The 23,085-nt window shown below is 42.8% G+C and overlaps 1 protein-coding gene across 2 annotated transcripts in view; it reads left to right on the plus strand.

Annotated features, from left to right (window-relative positions):
* Positions 1-2,512: 2,512 nt before the first annotated feature.
* The window catches only part of LOC149322568 (adenylate cyclase type 6-like), a 67,149-nt gene continuing 46,576 nt past the window's right edge, over positions 2,513-23,085 (plus strand). The window contains exons 1-4 of one of the 2 annotated variants that reach the window (XM_089479922.1): positions 2,513-2,757; positions 7,707-7,828; positions 8,793-9,642; positions 20,255-20,404. In XM_089479922.1, the coding sequence (XP_089336048.1) occupies positions 8,794-9,642; positions 20,255-20,404 (999 nt within the window). In that variant the 5' untranslated portion in view covers positions 2,513-2,757; positions 7,707-7,828; position 8,793. Of the gene's footprint in view, positions 2,758-7,675; positions 7,829-8,792; positions 9,643-20,254; positions 20,405-23,085 lie in introns of those variants that run through there. The other variant, XM_089479932.1, reaches the window with a different exon arrangement.

Below are 23,085 nucleotides of genomic sequence, written 5' to 3' on the forward strand. Positions count from 1 at the left end.
GACACAGGAATATGCGCATACCTTGGAGAGTGCCTGCCATTGCCCAGGAGTGGGGCAGAGGGACAAGAAGCCCTAACTGCAAAGAAGGACTAGGCATTGCAAAATGGAGGCTCTTCCAGGGAAAAAAATGGAAGACATGAGCAAATAAAAGCTAAAAGCACTCATATAAAATATAAATCCATGCTTCTGAGTCCTGCTCAAAATGAAAGACCTTTTGGAATTTTCCTGGAAAGAAAGTTGAAATGTAGGCTCTATCCTAGAAAAGATGTATCTGGTCATACTGGCTGCTGCTGCTGTGGTTGAGAGCCAGTGTGGTGTAGTGGTTGGAGTTCTGGACTGTGACTCTGGAGACCAAGGTTCGAATCCCGACTCAGCCACTGGTTGACCTTGGGCAAAAGTCACACTCTCTCAGCCTCAGGGCATAGCCATGGGAAACTCACTCTGAGCAAATTCTGGCAAGAGAACCCCAGGATAGGGTCCCCATTAGTCAGAAATGACTTGAAGGCACACAACAACAACAGCTGCCTCTTCCCCCTCCTCAGGGTGACCAGATGTCATAATCACCAAGGAGGACAAAGCACCACAAAATGGAGGTCCTCCCAGGGAAAAACAAAAACAAAACTAGGACCCGACCAAATAAGAGCTAAAAGCCCTCACATAAAATTTCATGTAAGAATTAATTAATTCATTTAAAATTCATGAAATTATTAAATCCCCGCTTCTTAGTCCTGCTCAGAACAGAGGGCCTTTTGGGATTCCTCATGGACATGTGTCCTGGAAAAGGAGGATGTGTCTGGTCACCCTCCTCTCTTGGGGTGTGTGTGTGGTATCAAAAACAGGGTGACCAGATGTCATAACCACCAAGGAGGGAGTGCCACCATTAAATGTACGACATTCAAGATAAAACGTAGGAAAGGCCTGACCAAAGAAAACGCTCGTGTAATAATTTGTGTAAGAATTCATTTAAATCCCATGTTTTTTTAATCCTGCTCAAAATGGAAGACCGTTTGGGATTCCTCCTGGACAGAAGGCCAAAATGTAGGATGTGGCCTGGAAAAGTCTTGGGGTGTGTGTGTGTGTGTGTGTGTGTGTGTGTGTGTAAGAAAAACTGGGTGACCAGATGTCCTCACAGCAAAAGAGGACAAAGATGTTTTGGAGCTTCAGCTCCCAGAATTCCTGACTGTTGGCCAAGTTAGCTGGGGCTTCTGGGAGCTGGTCTTTCTAGGAGTTGTAGTCCAAAACACCAGGAAGGACACAATTTTGGGAACCAAATAACAACAACAACACCTTGAATATGACAATGTGGATAATCGTAAATACTTAATCAAAAGTCAATAATACAGACATATATAATTCAAAATTTAGATATCTGGAAGTTCGTTTTTAGTTAAGCTTTGTTAACTTTATTAATTGTATGAGTTAAAAGTGAGGTGTAATTGTATTGTATTGTCTTTTTTGTACTGTTTGTCACTGTGTGTGTTTTTTCAACTACATGAAAATTTAATAAAGATTATAAAATAATAATAATTTATTTTAATAATATAAAATAAATTTAATAATTTATTTATTATACTAATAATTTATCATAATAAATAAAATAATAAAATAATTTAATTAAAATAATAAATAAATTTAACAATGTATTTATTATACTAATAATTTATCATAAATAATAATAAAATAATAATAATAATAAAAAATAATAAAATCAAAATTAAATTATTAATAATAAATTAATTAAAAATAATAAAATAAATATAACAATGTATTTATTATAATATTTTATCATTAATAATGATGATGATAATAAATAAAATAATACAATTAAAATTAATAATAATAACAATTAAAATAATAAAATAAATATAACATTTTATTATAATAATAATTTATCATTAATTATAATGACGACGATGATAAAATCATAAAATAAAATAACAATAATAATTAAAATAATAAAATTTAAATTGAATGCATAATAATTAAAATAATAAAATAAATATAACAATGTATTATAATAATTTATCATTAATAATAATGATGATAAAATAATAAAACAAATTAATAATTGAAATAATAAAATTAAAATTAAATTAATAATGATTAAAATAATAAAATAAATATAATAATTTATTAAAATAATTTATAATAATAATAAAATAAATAAAATAATAATAATAATATGGTAGGGACTGACCAAAGGGGAAAAAAGCTAACAACACTCCTATGTTAACTATGTAAATGCCACGCTTCTTAGTCCAGCTCAAAATGGAGGCGGGGGACCTTTGGGGCTTCGTCCTGGAGCGAAGGCCGAAATGTAGGGCGGGTCCTGGGAAAGGAGGACGTGGCTGTCGGCCACTCTGCTGCAGCTGTTCCTCCTTCGGCGGGAAGGGAAGGCCTGAGGGACTGAATCACGGCGTCTCTCTCGGCGGCGGCAAAGGCCAAGGGGCTCCTCCGCAGGGACGGGGAGGCCTCTCTCTGGTGCGCCTTTAAGGCCGCCTCCTCCTCCTCCTCCTCCTCCTCCTCCTCTTCGTCCAGGAGGAGCGGAGGGAGCGGGCCGAGCCTTGTGGATCCGGGCTAGAGGGCGTTTACCCGGGAGAGGAGGGGACGGGCCCAGAGAGGAGGAGGCAGAGGCAGCAGCAGCACAGGCGGCTTGTGCTGCGAAGGGAAGGGAGAGAGAGCCAAGGGGCCGCAGGGAAGCAAGCAAGGAGCCCCGAGGAGGAGGAGGAAGGCCTGCGGTGCAGCCCAGCAGGGGAGGTGAGCAGGGGGCAGGGGGCGCAGGGGGCCCTCGTCGGAGGGACAGGGGTGGGGCCCCCTCCCCTCAAGGAGGACCAGGGACACCCAAAATGGGGGTGGTGGTGGTGGTGGTGGTGGCCAAGGAAAGGCTACCAAAACCACCCCCAGGAATGGGCAGGCATGCCTCTCAGGGTCCTGCTCAAAATGGAAGAGGAGGAGGAGGAGGAGGGCCCTTTGGGAAACCCCTCCTGGGCAGAAGAAGAGACAGGAGAAAAACACTCCCATATACATATACACACACACATACAGTATATATATGGTATGCATCTATGTATGTATTTGAGTTCATGCTTCTGGGTCCTGCTCAAAATGGAGGAAGACCTTTTGGGAGCCCTCCTGGGCAGAAGAGAAAAGATAAAAACACTCTCTCATAATATATCTAACTATCTATCTATATGGTATACATGCACACATACTCTATCTATCTATATATATATATGTAGAGAGAGAGAGAGAGATTATGCATGTATGTATGTGGATTTCTGGGTCCTGCTCAAAATGGAGGACCTTTTGGAATTCCTTCTGGACAGAAGATGAAAGCTCAGAACACTCATGTATGTGTGTAAATTCATGGAGGACCTTTTGGAATCCCTCCTGGAGAGAAGGCTTGAAATGTAGGACATGGCCTGGGAAAAGGAGGACGTGCTTGTGTAGCCCTGGCAGAGTGACCAGAGGTGCTCCTTACCTCCAAGCACTGCAAAACAGAGGACACTCCAGGAAAAAAATGGAGGACCCTTTTCCCCCAAAGAAAAGCTAGAAAGCACTCGTTCTAGAAATGTATATTCGTAATTCTTAGTCCTGCTCAAAATGGAGGAGGACTTGGAATGGAGGACAGGTCCTAGGAAAGGGGGATGTGCCTGGTCAGCCTGGAGGGAGAGGAGGTTGTAGGGAAGAGAGAGACCAGGACTTGGGGGGGGGGGGAGGAGAGTGGGGAGAAGGCATAGGGACCCCCCAACTCGCCCTGGGCAGGAAGGGAATGGCAGCGGGGGGGGGGGGGGTTGGGGGGTCAACCTTGGTCCAAGCATGTCCCTTGGGGAGGCTGGAAGGGCCCAGGAGAGGGGAGTGGGCTAGACGTGGGGCCTGGGAGTGGGTGCTCAGGCAGGGCTTGTGTGGTGCAGGGCACACCTGTTTGGGGAGGGACTCCTCTTGAAGGGCCCTGGCCCAGAGGGCAAGGAGGGCAGCCTGGCTCCAATTGCAATCATTGGAAGCTGCCCTCTGGAGGATGGACAGCCTACCCCTATTGAGTGTGTGTAAGGTATGTGTGACACCCCCCCCCCCACACACACACCTTTTCCCTCTGGTCCAGGTGAATGTTGTGTATCTTCAGGTAGGTGACCCCAAGGTTTGTTCAGAGGGGGATTGCCATGGCCTTCCCCTGAGGCTGAGAGACTGTGACTTACCTAAGATGGGTTTCATGGCCAAGCAGAGAATCAAACCCTGGTCTCCAGAGTCCTAGTCCGGTGCTCAAAGTACTACTCCAGCCTAGCATTCCTGGCCACAGGCCCGGGCTACAAGGCAAGGGGGTAGCCATGCAACACACTGGTCCTGGGCATGGGGTAGTTAGAGGAAAGACAGTCACCTTATGCTTGCAAGGCTACTATGGATAATCCACCTCCTCCCCTTCTAGTGTCTTCTCCCCCTTCCCCAAATTTTGGGACTCCTCTGCAGGGATTGGTTGCTTCCCTAAGAAGGAAGCTGGACCTTGCAGCTCAGCTCCTCAGCCTGGTCAGGTTGCATACCTGAGGGAGGCGCAGGTGGGCTCCCCTTAATCCAGATCTGCCCCAGGGTTGGGTCCTGGCTATTTTGTAGCCACCTCCAGGTCAGAGAAGCGGAGAGAGTGGTTAGGCAGGGGTCACTTTGGGACCCTCAACTCCTTCCTGCTAAACATGGAAAGCAACCAAATGGACAGAAGAGAGAAAGGAGGAAGAGAAAGACTGATCTGACCTATAGCCTGGCTGAGGGATCCAGACTAAGCTTTGCTGCAGAATATTTTGTGGTGTGCAGAAAAGGGGTTTTGGGTAGTAGGGAAGAGGGAGCAATAGTGCACCTCTGTGAAGATCTGCAGAAGGCATGTGTTCATGTTGGGATGTACACTACTGACCCCGGTGTCATGCTGTTGCTGTTTCATCAGAGTCTTCTTGTTTATTATTGTATTGGTTATGGATGTTTTTTTTAAGGAAAAAACCCACTTTTCCTGCTGTGCTACAGTGCTGAGCTGTGAGGAGTGTTGTTGCTCTTTAGCTCAAATCCTTCCTTCCCTTGATCCCTTGAGTGCCTTGCTTCTTTCCTCCTCATTCTGCCTGTTTGAAGGGTTGCATTCTGCACCCCTTGACCTCCCAAGCTTGCCACAAAGCTGTCCTCGTGTGCTACTTGTCTGCTGAGTAGTTGGCGGTGGTGGCTTCATCCCACACCAGAGGGAACTGTATTAGAGCCCTACCAGGGGTTTCCCCCCTCTTTGATTTGGCATGCAGGCCATGGGAGGGAAGTTCATGCTTTGGGGATCAGAGTGGAGCTGAAGAGAATGAGGGGTCTCCATCTTCTGGGGTATATCTGTGTTCCCAACCATAAAGGGCAGTGATGTCATGACTGTGACGCTATCTCCTGGGATGGATGCAGATAAGGACTGTGTAGGAGGGTGTTGGAATTGCTCTCTAAAGAGGTTGGAGCTAAAATGAGCCCTGGTTTTGGCTGGCACTCAAGACAAATAGAGTTTGAAAGGAGAAAACTATTCCAGTTTGGTTTCACATTGAATTGTAAGCAGGGAAGGAGGGAGGGAGGGACTTTGCTGCCAGGACCTCTGTTCTTCTAATCCCCCCATTGCTCCCCCCCCCCCCAATTCAAAATGCATTCTGTCACACACTGGGCAAAACTCCTCAGGACTTGGAGAAAGAGGGTGGACTCTTCGAGGCTGGGAGAACAGAGGAAACTGAAATGAAGCATCTAGTGAACTGTGTGTTGGCTGTTCCTGTAGTGGGCTGGGAATTCCTTTCACCCTTGGTTGCTGATCTTTGTTATGTTGTTTGGATGAGCCAACAAAGGAAGATGATGACTTGGGAAAGCTGGATTTTCTGGGTCCCTCAGTGCAGCGGTGAGCAAAGTGTGGCCCTTCAGATGTTGTTGGACTGCAGCTCATAGAATTTCTCACCACAAGCTATGCTGACTAGGACTGGTGGGAGTTCCAGTCAAACAACATCTGGAGGGTTGTGTGACTCCCACTTCTGCAATGGGAAGAAGTTTATAGATGTGCTTAAGGACACCCTCTGGGTGGAGTTCACCCCATTCCATTCCCCCAGCCATGAAGAGTGAAGACTTTTTCTTTAGATGTATCTGCTCCCCTTCATCTGGCCTTTTTCTGTCTTCCCTTGCTATTTTATGGTCATTCTGAAGTGGGTTAACATGTTAGGAATTGTCTTAGATATAGTATTAACACACTCTGGCTGTTTTGTTGTTGGAGCAACAATGGCAAAGCACAACTATTGCTCTCTTTCTACACTCCACTGTACTGCTGGTAGTTTGGGTTAAACTGAAGTCAGCCACCACTGGTGGTCTTGTTAGCTGTCTAGTGCATGTTTGATTCCTAGAATCCTTACTATATTAATGGCCTGTTACAGACTGCCAAAATAAAGCTGCTTCGGGTCTCTTTAGATGTATGCTATTTAAATGATGCATGAGTCCTAAGAGTCCGAAGGTCGCGCCAAAGCCACACTCCATTCCTAAGCACTGGAGTGCAGCTTTGGTGCAGCTTCCAGATTCTTAGGATGCATGCATCATTTAAACAGCATACCTCCAAAGAGACTTGAAGCAGCTTTATTTTGGCCGTCTGTAACAGGTCATTGAGTGGTCTGGGAACTGCAGCTGTCTTCTTTTTCCCATTGCAAAACCCTAGTTCTGAGCTGGCAGCTTCTTTGACATTTCAGATATTTTGGACTAAAATTCCTACAATTTCTTGCCATTGTTGAAAAGGTCTGTGTGTCTGTGTAAAAGGTTTGTCACCCCAAACTAAATTCAATTGAAGCCTTCCTTTCAGATTCAGAGTAACTGTGTCTTTACTTCTGAACATACTGTGTTTGACAGAGAACCATTTTCATACTGCTTTTGCAAAGGGAGTATAGGATATGCATTCATATAGTATCTGCCTTAATGGCCCATGTTTTTAGTGATTCAGGTAGTCCCTCCATGGATGAAGATCCTATCTATTTAGTGTGTTGAAAGTTGCTGTGGGCAGTTCATCACCTGGTGGTCTATTAGTGATGAGTTTCTCCTTACTTAGCCATGCACATGACCAGGTAACAGAGAAGCAGCTTAAAACCAGGGACATAATCAAAGCTCTGCTATAATGGCAGGACTTGCCAGAGTTTACACGCTGCTGCCATAGCCTTCCAGATCCCACTTTTGTGCCCCCAAAGCATGACAGAGTATAGCTTTGTGGAGGACAGAATACACACAGAGAAAGAATTGCAGGAGTGAGGGGAGGTGGGAGATAGATGAAATGAAATATAAAATGGGACAGACAAAAAGCAGGTGAACTAATCTAAGTGAATATGTCTGTTTGGACTTCTCCAGAATCATAGTCAGTTGAAAGGGGCTGCAAGGGCCATCGGCAAGAGCACTTGGGAGTTCAGAAATACACAACTGAAGCACTTGTGAAAGATGGCCATCCAGCTTTTTAAAGACTCCAAAAAAAGAGATCTCACCACTCCACATGGCAATGCAGAAGCAGAACTCTCTGAAGCACTTGCAGCAGTATGCAGAGGAGAGCCAACTGTGTGACAGTGGGCACCAGTTGATCAAGAGATTGAAATCTGGTCTTGATTCCCAGGGAACTGCAGAATGGAATTGCTGTGGGTGCTTTCGGCTATGGAATGGGATCTAGCATGAGTGACCAGCCTGACCAGCTCCTTTTCTCCCAGCAGGTTGCAGTTTTAGCTCAATGCTGAAGAGGAAATAACACGTGCCCTTCAGAGTTGCTGCTCTACCATCCCTACGGGGATCCATGTCGCCTCATCAAACCCAGTTCCTAGTGGCCTTTCAGGTATTGGGGGGGGGGGGGCTGTTTCCTCACAACAGAAAATCTCTGGTTTCTGAAGATGGCAGTAGGGCAATTCCTGTTTTAGAAGCCAAAACGTTGCTTCCTAATAAATCATAAAACCCTTCTGTGAGATTCCCAGATTTTTTTCCCCTGGCACCTGAATTTGTAAGCCTCTTGGCTTCCTGTCTGCCCCTTCCACAGATGGACAGTTTGGGTTTTTCACCCAGGGTTTGGAAAATTTACCTGGAAAACATTTCCCAGAATCCACAATTGCTGCGTTGGCTGCAGGATTCTGGCAATTATAGCCATTAAAAGTAATTTTTCCAGCTCTGGTATCTCCTGCCACTTGAGTTTTGTCTGGTATTGTCCCTGACCCAGCTTTCTTGTTTGAAGCACAGCCGGTTTGTGACTGAGACTGGAACTAGTCCCCATGCATTCTCCTCTCCCATGGGTCTTTGTCTTGTGGGGTGAGGAACTCATGGGTCCCAGCGTTCCATGGAACACTAATTTCTCAGAATGCTGTGCCTTCCCAGTTCTTTCCTTCCAGGCTCAAAGCATCTCTTCCTGCTGTGTTTCACAACCCTATGGCAATACCTCTGAGACAGGAACTCCATCCCTGTTGGATCACTTTGGGAAGGACAGGCTTCTTCTTTTTTCTGAGTGGCAAATTAATGATTGTCAACCTTTCTCTCTTGCCTGATCTAAACTGCAGAAGTAACGTAATTTGATACTGCTTTAATTTCCAATTATCAATGCTATGGAATCCTAGGATTTGTAATTTTGTGAGATCTTTAGTCTTCTCTGTCAGAAATCCCTGGTGCCACAACAGACTGCAAATCCCATAGGATGGAGCCATGGCAGTTAAAGCAGTGTCACACTGCATTGTTTTTCAGTGTGGATTAGACCTGTGCCTTTTGCTGTTTGTTCATCTATCTAATTCGATTCCTGCCTCTCTGTTTCTCCATAGCATGTCCTGGTTTAGTGGCATCCTGGTGCCCAAAGTGGACGAGCGGAAGACTGCTTGGGGGGAGCGGAATGGGCCCAAGCGCCACCGCCCGGCGCTTTGTGGCCCACGCTACATGAGCTGCTTGCAGGATCCAGAGCTGGAGCGAGGAGGCAGCGGAGGACTTGGGCTCAATTGTTCGTGGCAGGAGGACCACTATGGCAAGAAGCAGCCGCTCTCGCCACCACCACCGCTTCCTCCTGGAATCGGGACGGGTGATTTGGGGCTCAAAGCTGTGGACTTGGGCTTTGAGGACAGTGGGGGAGCTGCACAAGAGGCCAAGGGGCTCTCGGCTAGGGACTGTGGCCGGCGCCTCCTGCAGGTGTTCCGCTCCAAACGCTTCCAGTCAGCGAAACTGGAGCGCCTCTACCAGCGCTATTTCTTCCAGATGAACCAGAGCTCGTTGACTGTGCTCATGGGCGTCTTGGTGCTGGCATGTGGCATCATGCTAGTGTTTCATTGTGTGCCTGGAGGCCCCCGTGTGCCCTATGCTGCTGCCCTGGCAGTAGCGGCTGCCCTCTTCCTCTCCCTTATGGTCCTCTGCAACAGGACTGGCTTCCATCAGGACTGCATGTGGGTTGTGAGCTACCTAGTCATCGGGGCGCTGTGTGGGGTGCAGGCGCTAGGCACCCTTTTGGTTTCGCCACGGAGTGCTTCTGAAGGGGTGTGGTGGAGCGTCTTCTTCATCTACATCATCTACACACTTTTGCCTGTGCGCATGCGGGTGGCTGTGCTGGCTGGAGCCTTGCTGTCGGTGCTTCACCTAGTCATCTCTTGGCATCAGAATCAGATGGACTCCTTTCTTTGGAAGCAGGTAATGGTGGGAAAGGACCCAGGAAGTGTAGGTAATGAGTGAGCCTACTAGGCAGCCAAAAAACGGGTCAGAAACTGCTGGGAAAGGGAAAGTTGAAACCTTACACTAATGGGCCTCAGATGTGCTTTGCTGAAGGGAGGGTTGAGGCTGGGCATGAAAGGGAGAGAGTGTATGCTACAAACTAGTTATAGGGTTAGTAATGTGTTCTGGTTGTATAGACATAGTTAGGGCAGTAAGAAAGTGGCTTTTACAAGAGCTTGGAAACATTACTTGCACCCCTCAGGCTGCATGTGTGTCTTGGAACTTCCCATAAGGTCCCCAAAATCCCCAAGTTTTATTTTTAAAAAATAAGTTTATTTTATTTAAGTTACTTAATATATTCATTTATAGCCCTCCTTTCTCCCAACATGGAGACTCAAGGCAGCTAACAATATTTTAAACAATACAAGTTAACAATGCTAAAAAAATTAAAGAAAAGTATAAAATATATAATTAAACAATCATATATTAAATAATTAAAAATGCATTAAAATAAGAAAAATAAAACCTATAAACAGCCTTAAAAACATCAAAACAGCATAATACAACATTAAGAACCCAGTCTCAACAGTTTGTAAAGGCATGGTGGCATAAAAATGTTTTAAGCTGCTGCCAGAAGGAAACCAAGGACGGGGCCAGCCTGGCCTCTCTTGGAAGGAGATCCAAAGTCTGGGAACATCCACCAAGAAGGCTGTCTTCCTTTTCTCACCAAATAGGTCTGAGAAGGTAGTGGAACAGAGAGGAGGGCCTCTCCAGATGATCTTAAAATCCTAATGGGCTCATACAGTCAGATACAGTCCTTCAAATAACCTTGATCCAAGCTGTATAGGGCTTTGTATGTCAAAACCAGCACTTTGAATTGTGCCCAGAAACAGACCAGCAGCCAATAGAGCTGTTGCAACAAGGGAGCAGTGTGCTCTCTGTAGCCAGCCCCAGTTGACAACGTGTCTGCAGAGATTTCATGCAGTTTTGCCCCAAAACCACACAGAAAGCCCCTATAACATATGGAAATATGTGAAAATACACAAACCATACTGCCTATATATACCCCTGGCCATGCTGGAATGAGTGTTCTCAGCTACTACCGTGTTAAAAACAAATTAAGGTTTCCAAATTCTGGCTTATCTGAAGGATTCTGGGTGCTGTATTCCAAAAAGTGATCTTTGTAGGCTCTGTGCCATCAAACGGTCTAAATGCAGAGTGGGCAATTGCTTGGGGCCCAAGGGGCAATTTCCCACCAGGCTTCCCCAGGAGACACCCACCCACAACAGCAACCTCAGATATCAGAACTTTAATCAAAATGATGACCTGCAGTGACATCCTGTCATTTTTTGTTGCCATTTTGAGAAGGACTGCAGATGAAAGCGGAAATATTTCTGGGCATTGTGGGATTCTGGGGTGCTTGTGGTTGGAGTATTTTTACATGCTTTCCCACATTTGAGGGACATTCTGCATGGTTTGGAGGCAAAAAAATCCCTGGAAATTGTGTGATAAAAAAAATTGGTGGGGGGCTATGGGGACCTGATTCAGCGGGCTTCAGTGATCACAAAAGTGAGAGCCAAGGGCCACATGCAACCTTAGGGGTGCACTATACCCACCTCTGGTCTCAAGCCCATATTCAGCAGTATGGAAGCTGCTGCTGAGTGACTCCTTCCTGGTATAGTAGCTTGGAAAGCTTTCAGTTGTACAGGAGGAGCCTGTGTAAGGTGGCTCCTCCTAACGCTGCAGTTGCTGCCTTCCCTTTCTCTCTGTTTCTGATTACTCTACATCCAGAACTCTCTGAACAGTGTGAAGAACTCTGCATTTAACTCACACTCTCATGTGTGAGAGATTTTTTTAAAAAAAATATTGTATTAGAGTCTATAAATGTTGTAATGTCAACAGCAGGCAAAAAAAAACCCAAAAGAGAGAACAATTTGCAAAGGATTAACCAAGTGACAAGGATCACAGGGACTTACACATAGTAAAATCATTCATAGATGTGCTCTAGGATTTGTAATACTTTGCTAAATGTGGCTTTCCATTTTGTGACTGTTCCCATATCTGTCCATTCCTGGCTCCTTTTTGTCATTGGCTGAGGTATACCTGGAAATTTTTTTGCCTGAAAGAACCATCAAATCCTTTTCTCCAGCATAGAATTTGCAGGGATATCTGCAGGATTTCCCATCAATGTTTGCAACACAGGAACAGTTTTGGTGGTGGTGGTGGTGGTGATATGGTTGAATATATGGGAAGGTGAAGAAGATGTTGCAGTAGAAATAACAGTAGCAGGAGGGATGACTTGGTGTGCTTGATTTTTTTGCCCTTTACTGTATATTCCATACTCTTATTGTCATTTCCAGTTCTCCAATATTCCACACATCCCTGAATTTTTTTTTATCTCCCATTTTTTTGTACCACTTATCCATTCCGTCATAATTTTTGTGACACCTCTCTTCTTTGAGCATAGTCAGATCTTGGGTGAAATAGGACATTATGGGCATGAGGAAAGAGTTGATGTGTGTGTGTGAATACTTGCATACTAGAAATTGCTGCAGTGAAAGATGTTGCCTTGCCTATCATGAAGGATAGTGTGGGACTAACTATCTGGACCACATAGAGAACCACATCTACAGTGCAGTCCTAAGCATTTGACCTGTGACTTCACTTTCTTGGTATCAGTATAGTCAGTGCTGTGTAACATCCTGTTTTATCTCCATCCTAACCTTTCATATACTTAACATTGCAAATCTTGGCTTCAGTTCTCTGTTAGGGAGTTTACTGGCAAATCAAAGGCAGAAGTAGAAGTTAAATGTGCAAGTGGAAAACTTCAACCTGTCCTGTGTTAAATCAGCAGTTGCATGCCCTTTGTGCTTATGTTACTTTCCCCCTACAAAGCAACAAGATAAATTCCCTTTCCTCCACCCTGTTCTTTCTGGATTTTTAAAAAATCCTTTTGAAATCCATCAAGTTTGGCATCCTAAAAAGTTACATAATTGTGCTGCAATTATGATGTTCTTAAACTACTATATCAGATACTCCTTAAACACGAATAATTAAAATTGCAATGGCAAATGCTGTAGTAGCACTAATGCAGCACTCAAATGTATAGCAGAGGAAGGGAGAAGAGGAGGAGAAGACAGAGGAATGAAAGAAAGAGAGCCCCCCCCCCCAAAAAAAGGGGAGGCTATGTAGAATAATAATCTGTAATTTACCAGACTGTCATGCCCCTTTAAAAACACTGCAAATCTACCTGCCTCATTTCCCAAGAGCTGTACTGTTTCAGTGCTGGCTACCTATGGCAAGCCTGAACTCTTTTCAAAAAGAATTGATAATGTATAATGCTTTTAAAATACCACTACTTTATTCTGGGAATAATAAAAGAGTGTGGCATCTGTATGGTGTCTAGTGAGTGACCAGGGCAGGTGGAGGCAAGAAATCTTTGCAGTGCTCTGCCTATTTCTCCTTTGGATTGGGTTCATACATGTGCAGCAGTTTACCAATTTATGCCCTTGTATACATACATTCACCCTGCCTTTTCTTACTCCCTAAAGCTCCATTTCAGAGACAATTTAAAATGCAATTCCTAATATCAAACTTTTTTGTCAAGGAAGACAGAAGCTTGTTTGTTTTAAATCATGGATCAGCGGATTAAAATAAACAAGTAAGACAAGTTCCGTTATGCTGTCTGCAATTATCGCAGCATCTTCTAGTCAGAAGCAAAACCAGTCATAACCCTCAACTATTCAGAGCTGGTAACAGGAGCAGGAGAAGCAGCACCTGGGGAGTTGCCTTTGGAGTCGACAGCCTGGCAGTATCTACCAGTCTCTGCTTGTTTTAGCTGGGTAATGGAAGAATTAATCTGTCCTTTGCCCACTTTGTTAGAATTCTCTTCCCCTCAATTTATTCTGCCCTTTAGAACAATGAACAGTGAACAGAATTGGTTCACCTTAGTTGAGACAAAGATCATGGTGACAAGGAGAAGCTTGGTAGTACTGAAAGCAATCCTGAAATATACCACCTCTGTGTTGGTGCCTTCAAATCACGTGTCGACTTATGGTGACCTCATGAATGTCATAGGGTTTTCTTAGGCTCAGTGGTGATTTTCTCAGTTCCTTCCTCTAAAATAGCTGCCTTGAGGAGTAGTAGTAGTAATAATAATAATAATAATAATAATAATAATGCCTATGGCACCTGCGACACATTGCTGGTTTCCCATCTATGTAATAACCAGGGCTGACCCTGCTTAACTTCCAAGATCAGATGGGATTTGGTATCCTTAGAGTATTTAAGACAGGATCTCACCTGTAGTGTAAGAAAACTCTTCTATGCAAGTTTGGGGTGTGTGTGTGGGGGGGGAACAATGTGGCTCTCCAGATGTTCTTGGCCGCCTCCTCTCATCCTACTCAGGGTGGCAAGTGTATAGGAGTATAGGAGCTGTAGTCTTAATGACCTTCAGAAATTCACAGATGTTTCTGCCCTGATTACGTACTTACTTACAGCTTTTAAATTCTGCTTAATGGGTGTAAAGCCTTTCAGAGCAATTTATATATCAATTAAAAGGTTTTTTTTAAAAAGACAAGATAGTCCAGTGGTTCCCAACCTGTGGGTCGGGACCCCTTTGGGGGTCGAACGACCCTTTCACAGGGGTCGCCTAAGACCATCGGAAACCACATATTTGCATGTAGCGATGAAAAATAATTGTATGGTTGGGGGTCCCCACAACATGAAGAACTGTATTAATGGGTCGCGGCATTAGGAAGGTTGGGAACCACTGAGATAGTCCCTAGTCATAGATTTAAAATCTAAAAATATACCACTCCAAAGGAAAAGCGAATGATGAAGAAAAATACAGTTTGTCCTCTATATTGACGGATTCAATCATCCACGTCTTGAAAATACTTTTATATAGGTTCCAAAAAGGAAACCTTCATTTTGCTATTTTTAAAAAAGACACAATTTCACTATGCCATTATATTTAATGTGACTTGAGCATCCACAGATGTTGGTATCCACGGGGGGTCCTGCAACCAAACCCCAGTGGATAGCAAGGGCCCACTGTAAAACAAATCAAATCCCAGGCAGAAATTTTAATATGTTGAAGTTCCTTAGCCTGGTAGTGGAGCCAATGTGATGTGGTGGTTTGAATGTTGGACTAGGACTTGGAGACCAGGGTTTGAATCCTCGCTTGGCCACGGAAACCTACTAGATGATATTAGGCACACACTCTCAGCTTCAGAGGAAGACAAGGGCAAACCCTCTCTGAATAAGTTCTGCCAGAAAATCCCGTGATAGTGTTGTCATAAATAAGAAACAACTTATAGGCACACAACAACAATAACAGCCTGGTAGATGGGAGGCAAAACCCAGTGAAACTGGCTTCTCTAGAGGGCTGGTTGATGTTGGCCTTGCTTTCTTCTCCTTCCTCAACCTGGTGAATGGCTGTTTTATAGTGTGAAGTCTCCCTGTTTCCTTCCAAAGCAGATCAAATGACAGGTTTGTTCAGATCCTTTTTCCAATGTCATTGGCAGCAATAGGTGATCTGGCATAAAGCCTTATCTTATGTGTTATTTATTTTTTTATTTACACTTCTTTTACTTGCTGTCCCAGTAGCTTAGAGAAGATTACAACCCTCTTATTTGAAGAGCGCTGTCAGCCTAACATAGCTGAAGAAGAGACCAGGGAGCTTATGAAGATGCTTAGTACTTGTCACTGTGACAGGTGGTCACATGGAAATAATGAAGATGAGCTACAAGGAAAACCTTGAGTGACGAAGGGAAAGATGGCAGAAACTGGCTTATGCATAATAAGTAGAGCTGTAATGTTTAGATGGATTGCATTTTCAAAGGTTTTAATTTGCTAAAAGAAAAATTAATCGGGCAGCAGTTTACTGTTACCAGATAGAGTGTGTGTGTGTGTGTGTGTGTGTGTGGGGTATATACATACATACCTACACACACGTTACAGACAGACAAAATTTGTACTGTTTTAAGTTTGTTGGTAACTGCCTTGAGTCCCTATAGCAGGAGAAAGGTGGAATATAAATTAAATAAATAAATAATATAATGGCAAATGGCAAGTACCATCTTAAAGTTGTGGAAAGGTGTTGTAATTCATTGCTAAAGCACATGCTTTGCATCCAGAGGGTTTCAGATTCAGACCTTGACATTTCCTATTTTGAAAGCAGGAAAGGGAAGAAGAGAGGATTAAACAATAGGAAACAGGAAAAATCTCCATCTGAGATCCTGGAAAGCAGTCATCAGTCAGATTAGGCAGTTTTGGACTGGATCAGGTATGGGCATAGTGCAAGCTGTGAACCACATGTGGCCAAAATGCTACTTTTGAATCCAGTGGCCCATCCTCTTCCCAGTCTACTGATGCCAATCCCCCCCCCCCCAATGCATCATTTTTTAAAATCGCCATTCCTAAAGTCTTTCCCAGGTCTATTACTAGTTGCTCACCACTTGGCCAGATGCACAAATAACCTTTCCTGGTATAAGATATTTTCCTGGGCTTCCAAAAGAGGTACCCCCCCACCACACGCATACACAAGGAAATGCTGCTTTTAAGATGCTGCCTGGTACAACACTTCACATGTTACCAACAAAGAACATGTCCCCCATATTTTGTTTCAGATTTTTTCCCGCTGGTGGAAGTTTAATAATAATAATTAAAAAAATTATTTATATACCACCTTTCCAAAAAGATCAAAATAGTTTACAAAATTAGATAAAAATATATAATGCATAAATGATTTTCATAAGCAAATAAATAAAATACCTAAATAGTACATAACGTATACAAACTAAAATTCCCTTAACTAAAATACACCCATCATTAAACATGAAAAAAATTACACAAACAAAGCAATATTAAATGAATTCAAATTACAAACATAACATAGTACCAATACAAAAAAGAAAAGAAAAAATATGAATAATACAAAATACAGTACAAGGCACAATAACATATAATCAACTAACAATAATCAACTTTACCCTAGGGAGAGAAAAAATGTTAACAAATAATAATAATAATAATAGGATTTATTTATATGCCACCCAATCACTGGGAATCCGGGCAGCTTACAACAGAGGGGATACATAAAATACATAAACAATTTACATAAGCAAATGCATACTACATAACCTGTACAAACTAAAATTCCATCCCACATCCCTTGACTCAAATAAAACGATCAACTAAAACCTTTTCAACTGATTAAAATGACCTCTGTGTTTCATTCCTAATAATGGAAGCCTGACATATATAAATGGTCCCTCTGTGCAAACTTACCAACTTTCCAAAGGTCTCAAGCAGAGGCCTGTCATGTTTCTACCTGAGCCAAAGTCTTCCATATCACAAGACCACCTGCCTGATCTCTGTTAACCCAAATTTACAATGAAGTCCATGGAAATTACTATAGCCTGGGGGGAAATCACTAGCCAACTCATGCTGAAAGCTGGTGAAGGAAGGATGGAGAGATCCCTCCTGGGATTTCTGTGTTGGGTCCAGAGGAGGGAAGGGGTGCTTTCTGCCTGCCTGTCTTTATAGAATTCCTGTTTGTTTGTGACAACTACCTGCCTGGAGCTTAAATCTGAGGCTCTGGTTAACCAGAGAAGCTGGGAATGGGTGTGGGGCCCTCACACATGCCAAAAAGGTGCTCTTAGTTTCCTGGCTGAGCAAGTATTTTAAATCCAGGCCTTCATCACTAAAGCTCAGCTATCATATTGGTCATAAGGCTTATTTTACAGACACCTTCCCCCTGTGATAAGCATTTGCAATATGTTTTCAATAACTTTAGTTAATTTTGCAGAAACTTATCTGCCTTTTCCTCCAGTCTCCACTGCCCATATTTCAACCAGGTGGGTTTGAAGTGGCAAAGCTATTAATAGTCATACTGGCTGGATGATGCATATTTCCCAGTACTAAAGCGATTACTTGAGGAAGTACTTCTGCATTAATTCTGGACTGATAATTGTATTGTGTAAGTGCATACCTCTGTGCTGCTAACTTATGCTGGTGAGTGGGGTGTGTGCGCGCGCGCAATGAAAGCACTGGAACGTCATGGAACTGCTCTGCTAGCAGATTGTGAATTCTTTAGGCATGTGGAGCCCTGCATTGTTTAATGTAGCTTGTTGCCCTTTTAACTTTCTTAATCTGCCGCAGAGTGCTTTGGAGAAATTGTGTGAAGGCAAGCACCCTTCAAGACTGACCTCCTCTTACAGACATTCTGTCTGCCTCCTTTGTGGTTCTGTGTTCAGGGACTGTATATAGGGACAGCTGTTCTGTATCTTGCATTTTTAATTGTATTTTTAAACTCTATCTGAGTAGCTGCTGAGTGTCAGACACTACCTGCCACCACTGTGTAAGTTAGCAATGGTCATGCCGTCATCCTAGTGCCCAACAGGAGTGTGTTGCCAGCGGGAGTCTTAAAATTGGCTCAGCATCTAGTCAGGCAGATTCTAGCTTGGAAGGCGGCACTGATGAAATGCCAGGAATCCTAGGTCTGGTTCACTCTATCAGTTTCCTTTACTGCTGCCACAGCTCCTCTTTGGCCCATGTGCTGCTGGCAGTCCTCTGGGGAAATGTTAATGTGACCTCTGCTGCCTGTGACTCAAAACCCTCCCTTGTGGTTCCTTCAGCCCTAGTCATTCTTTTGAGGATTGACTGCACTTTTAAACCACCCACTTACCAAAGTTCTCAGGGCTGTTAAAAATGTAAAATACCATAAAACAATGACTAAAGACAGAATATCAAACCAAGATAAAAATAGCAGTAGTGAGTGCTTCTCACTGCTCCACTGTGCATATTGCGCAGGGCTTCCAATAGCCCTGCAGTTTTGTTGTTGTTGTGTGCCTTCAAGTTTTTTCTGACTCATGCCAACCCTATCAGTGTTTTCTTGGCAAAATTTGTCCAGAGGGGCATTGCCTTTGCCTCCCTCTGAGGCTGAGAGAGTGTGTGACTTGCCCAGGGTCGCCCAGTGGCTTTCCATGGTTGAGTGGGGATTCCAACCCTGGTCTTTAGAGCCGTAGTCCAACACTAAAAGAATTGGTGGCTTAAGTCAATTAGCTGTTGGTGGCAGCAGCAAAGAGAGAAGAAATGGGACATGATATCGGCCACCAAAATGGTCTGCTGTTTAGCAACTCCTCTGCCTGAACAATTTTCCCCCAGTGGCTAACCACATCCAGTTGTGAAACCTGCTTAATCTTTCCATTTGTATTCCCTTCTTTCATTCATAGGATTCAAGGAGGTATACATAAGATTTGCAAATGGTCTCCTCTCTCAAAGCTACTCAAGGTCTGCTTACCGTAGTTTCAGTAATGTGCCTTCAACGTTGGGCTTCATGAAGAATTGGCCATTGGGTTTGCTGACTTGGCTTGTTTCCTCCCAACCTCTTTTTCCTCTCATAAGCCTTGTGTGCAGGGACTCTGCTTTTCAGGGGGCCTTAAACTAATAGTAGATGGATTCGGATTTCAACTGGGTGATCTCTTGGCTACTACAGCTCATTCCAACTCTTTCTCCCTCTTTGGCCAGTGGTGGTAGTTGGCTCCTGGAGGCAAAGCGCTGTTCTCTTCAAGATCTGGACATATGTAGGAGACAGGAAATTGTCTTGAACTGGATCAGCCTATTTTTGATTTAGCCCATTGTTGGCTACTATGACTGTCTTTTAGGAGTTTTAAACAGAGGAGAGCCTTCCACATCATTTGGTTGTTTTTTTTCTTATTTAAAGTTTCTATGCATTGTACCTGGGACTTTCAAAGCCATCTTCTCTACCACTGAGTAAAGATCCCTTCCTATAATGTACATATGAGAACTTGCAATTTTAGTTTTTTAGAATATAACTTCTAGGATTATTTAGCCAGCCTGACCACTGGCCAGGCTGACTGGAGAATTCTAGGAGTTGTAATCCCAAAACATAACATTTCCAAGCTTTGGTACATACTGTACATATTTAAATGTGGATGCATAGGGGGGGGGGAGAGAATTCTTGTGTAAGGAGGTGGTGTTTTTTTTTTTAAATTATTAATGGATAGTTGAATTATTTCTCTCTCTCTCTCTCTCTCTCTCTCTCTCTCTCTCTCTCTCTCACCCAGCCACTACCCTCAGTGATTTTAATGAAACATCTCCCTCTTTGTTGCCACCCTCCATCTCCCAAAGCCACAATGCTGGCTTCATCCTGCCACCCACTCATGCCAGCAATGCCTTTGGTTTCCTGGGCAGCAGTGGAGGGTGAGGGGCAGTACAAAGACCCCTTTATGGGCCAGGAGGATCTCCTGCAACAAAGCTTCTAATTCATTCTTAAGGGAGAGGAATTGCCCTTGGGGTAGAGAAAGGATTGTCAGGAAATTTATACGTCATGAAATGCATCTGCTGCATATATGGGCTTGTTTCTTGACAGTGTTTTGGAGAAGTTACTTTTTTGGACTATACCTCCTGGAACTGGATCTGGAAGGTGTAGTCCAAATAACATGTTCTGTTTCTCAGCAGTCTAGGTTTTGGGTTGAAAGGTATCTTAGAAGTAAAATGCTTGAAATACAGATCTGTTTGTCTCCTGTGCCCATTTCACTCAGGTTTCCTCTCTTGCTTGTAGCTTGGTGCCAACAGTTTGATCTTCCTCTGCACCAACGTTATTGGCATCTGCACTCACTATCCAGCTGAGGTGTCACAGCGCCAGGCCTTCCAAGAGACCCGTGGCTACATTCAAGCTCGGCTGCATCTCCAACGTGAGAACCGTCAGCAGGTGGGAAGGAAGCATGAGACCTAGTTGGGGGTGCAGCATTGGAGGGTGGGTGGTTGACAGGTTATAAGGTGAAGACATAAAAACACCAAAGCTTGGTAATGCCACTTTTTGGGAGTCCAGCTCTCAGAATGTTCCAGCAATCATAACCACTGGGGGTAGTGGGAACTATAGTCCAAACAGTAAGATTTCTGCATGATCCTTGAAGAGCAACATTGGCTCTCACGTGCCTGCTTTTTTAAGGCTGGTAACAAGAAGGCTTCACTCCCTGGATAAAAGGGGTGCTAGAGTCTTGAGACCCTCCCAGCAGGGCCCAAGCGTCCTTCTAGGGGGCCTAGTACCAATTTCTAATATGGCTCCCCTCCCCTATACTTGCCATAGATACAACTCCCACATTGTTAGGAACCATGAAAGAGAACTCTTATTTATGAAATTAAATGTTATGTATTTCTGAAATTGCACCCATGACTCTTAAAAGGGGTTCTCTATCATGCCTCAACCCAAACTTTCCATGCCTAACATAATGCCCAATTTGAAAAGCCCTACAATTTTTTCTGATTATTTTGTAACTTTTTGTTGGTCCCAGTAAAGATATCATCTGTAATCTAGAGCTATTGTTGGTGTAGTATAGAGTTGCTGCTTGTAGTCAGTGTGGCTGCAAACATTGATAATATTGATTATATTTAAATAAATTAATATAATTAATTAATTAATTAAATATAATTGTAGTAATAAAAATCACATTAAAGCTTTTTTTCTTTTACCTTTGATCATTGTGGAAATCATTATCTCCCCAAAGTCAGTTCATCTGACAAGTTCGCATGTGAAAGATGGAAAGCTAGATGGATATTGTTTGCTGTAGCTTCCTTTGATTAACTTCTTTATAGTTTGGATATGTGGATGTCTTTAGGCTGTCAGTTGATTTATGGCAATCCCATGAATTTTATAGGGTTTTCTTAGGCAAGGAATACTCAGAGATCGTTTAGCCAATCCCTCTGAAATATAACCTACAGCACTTGGTATTCATTGGTGGTCACCCATCCAAGTACTAACCTCATAGAATCATAGAGTTGGAAGAGACCGCAAGGGCCATCCAGTCCAACCCCCTGCCATGCAGGAAATCTCAAAGCATCCCCGACAGATGGCCATCCAGCCGCTGTTTAAAGACCTCTAAGGACTCCACTACTGACCCTGCTTTGTTTCCAGGATCTGATAGAATCTGATGCTTTAGGGTATTTATGCCCCTTTCCTTTTAGTAGTGGTTTCTTAACTTATATTTATAAGCAAACATAGCATTGCATTTGCAAACCTTGGAAGTCACATGTTTAGAAATAGCAGTGCTCCTTTTCACAGTGTAAGTAAAGTCACAATGTTAAAATGTTTGTGTTTCTGAAAAACATAGAGGGGGTCACAAATGGGACCATTTTTTAACATTTAAAATCCAATTTTTTTAAATTAGAAAGAATTAAAAAAATAATCGATTAGGAACAAAGATGTAAATTCTCCAGAAATACCAAAATCATGGGGGAGAGTGATTTTGTTTGTTGTTGTTATTATTATTATTATTATTATTATTAATCTTTATTTAAAAGCGCTGTAAATTTACACAGCGCTGTACATACAGTCTTTTTAATTAGACGGTTCCCTACCCTCAGGCTTACAATCTAAAAAGACACCACACAAAAGGAGAAGGGCACTGTTTGTTTTAGGAAAAAAGGGAGAAATTGAAAAATATTATTTTAGTTTCCTTTATAGATCGAAAGACACGTTGTTACTTTAGCATTAAATGTATAACATGTGTCAACATATAATTATTATGATTGATATTTAAGAGTACAGTTTATTCCAAATATAATTACATATTTAATTTACTTTTTTAAGATTTTATTTTTGATACAAATGTAGCTACAAGATCCTGAATTCCAAGGAACACCTAAACTATAAGAAATCTCTTTGGTTTTGTGTTTGAGCCCCTCTCCAGTAAAAACAAGAAACCATTAACAGAAGTAAACTAGAGAAAATTATTTTGTTTCCACTAGTTATCCATAGTGTCAAGTAGACATAATGAACCCATTCCCATAAAAAGAACTGAGAAAAAGAAGCCAGTACCAGGAATCGTTATGTTCTGATACTAAGTCAGGGTGTTATATCTCTTCAAGTTACTTGTTGAGTATTGTACATAGTCTTAAATAAAAGTAGTCTCCTTACATAATTTTTAGAAATTATTTTGGGACAGTAAATACATGAACACAATGTCATTAACATTTTATTCACCGTTCTAAAAGAAAATATTCCATAAGCCATTTTTTTCATTCCCCCCCCCCCCCAAAAAAAGGGAGGGGGATCAGGAAAAAAATGGAGAAGAAGACTTTTCTCCCAAATTTTTCTGGGCTTACACATCTCTAGTTGGGAATATGTCACTATAAAAAATAACATTCCAGACGCTGCATGCATGCATACGTGAGTGTATTACATATTTGCATGTATTTTGGGTCTGTAAATCAGCAGCCTAGGCTCTCATTGTCCAAATCCTTTGATGTAGCAACTCGCTGCTTAGAATGTTTCTTCTGCTGCTGTAACACTGCTTCTGGTTCACTCCACCGATTCTCACAGGTTTTGGATAATAGGGGGAAATAAGTATCTATAAACTATCTTCAGGTATGATTGACAACAGGAATGGGTAT

Source organism: Sceloporus occidentalis, unplaced genomic scaffold (assembly GCF_023333645.1).
Source record: "Sceloporus occidentalis isolate IW3139 unplaced genomic scaffold, rSceOcc1.0.p SCAF_1, whole genome shotgun sequence".
In the NCBI taxonomy this organism is placed as follows: domain Eukaryota; kingdom Metazoa; phylum Chordata; class Lepidosauria; order Squamata; family Phrynosomatidae; genus Sceloporus; species Sceloporus occidentalis.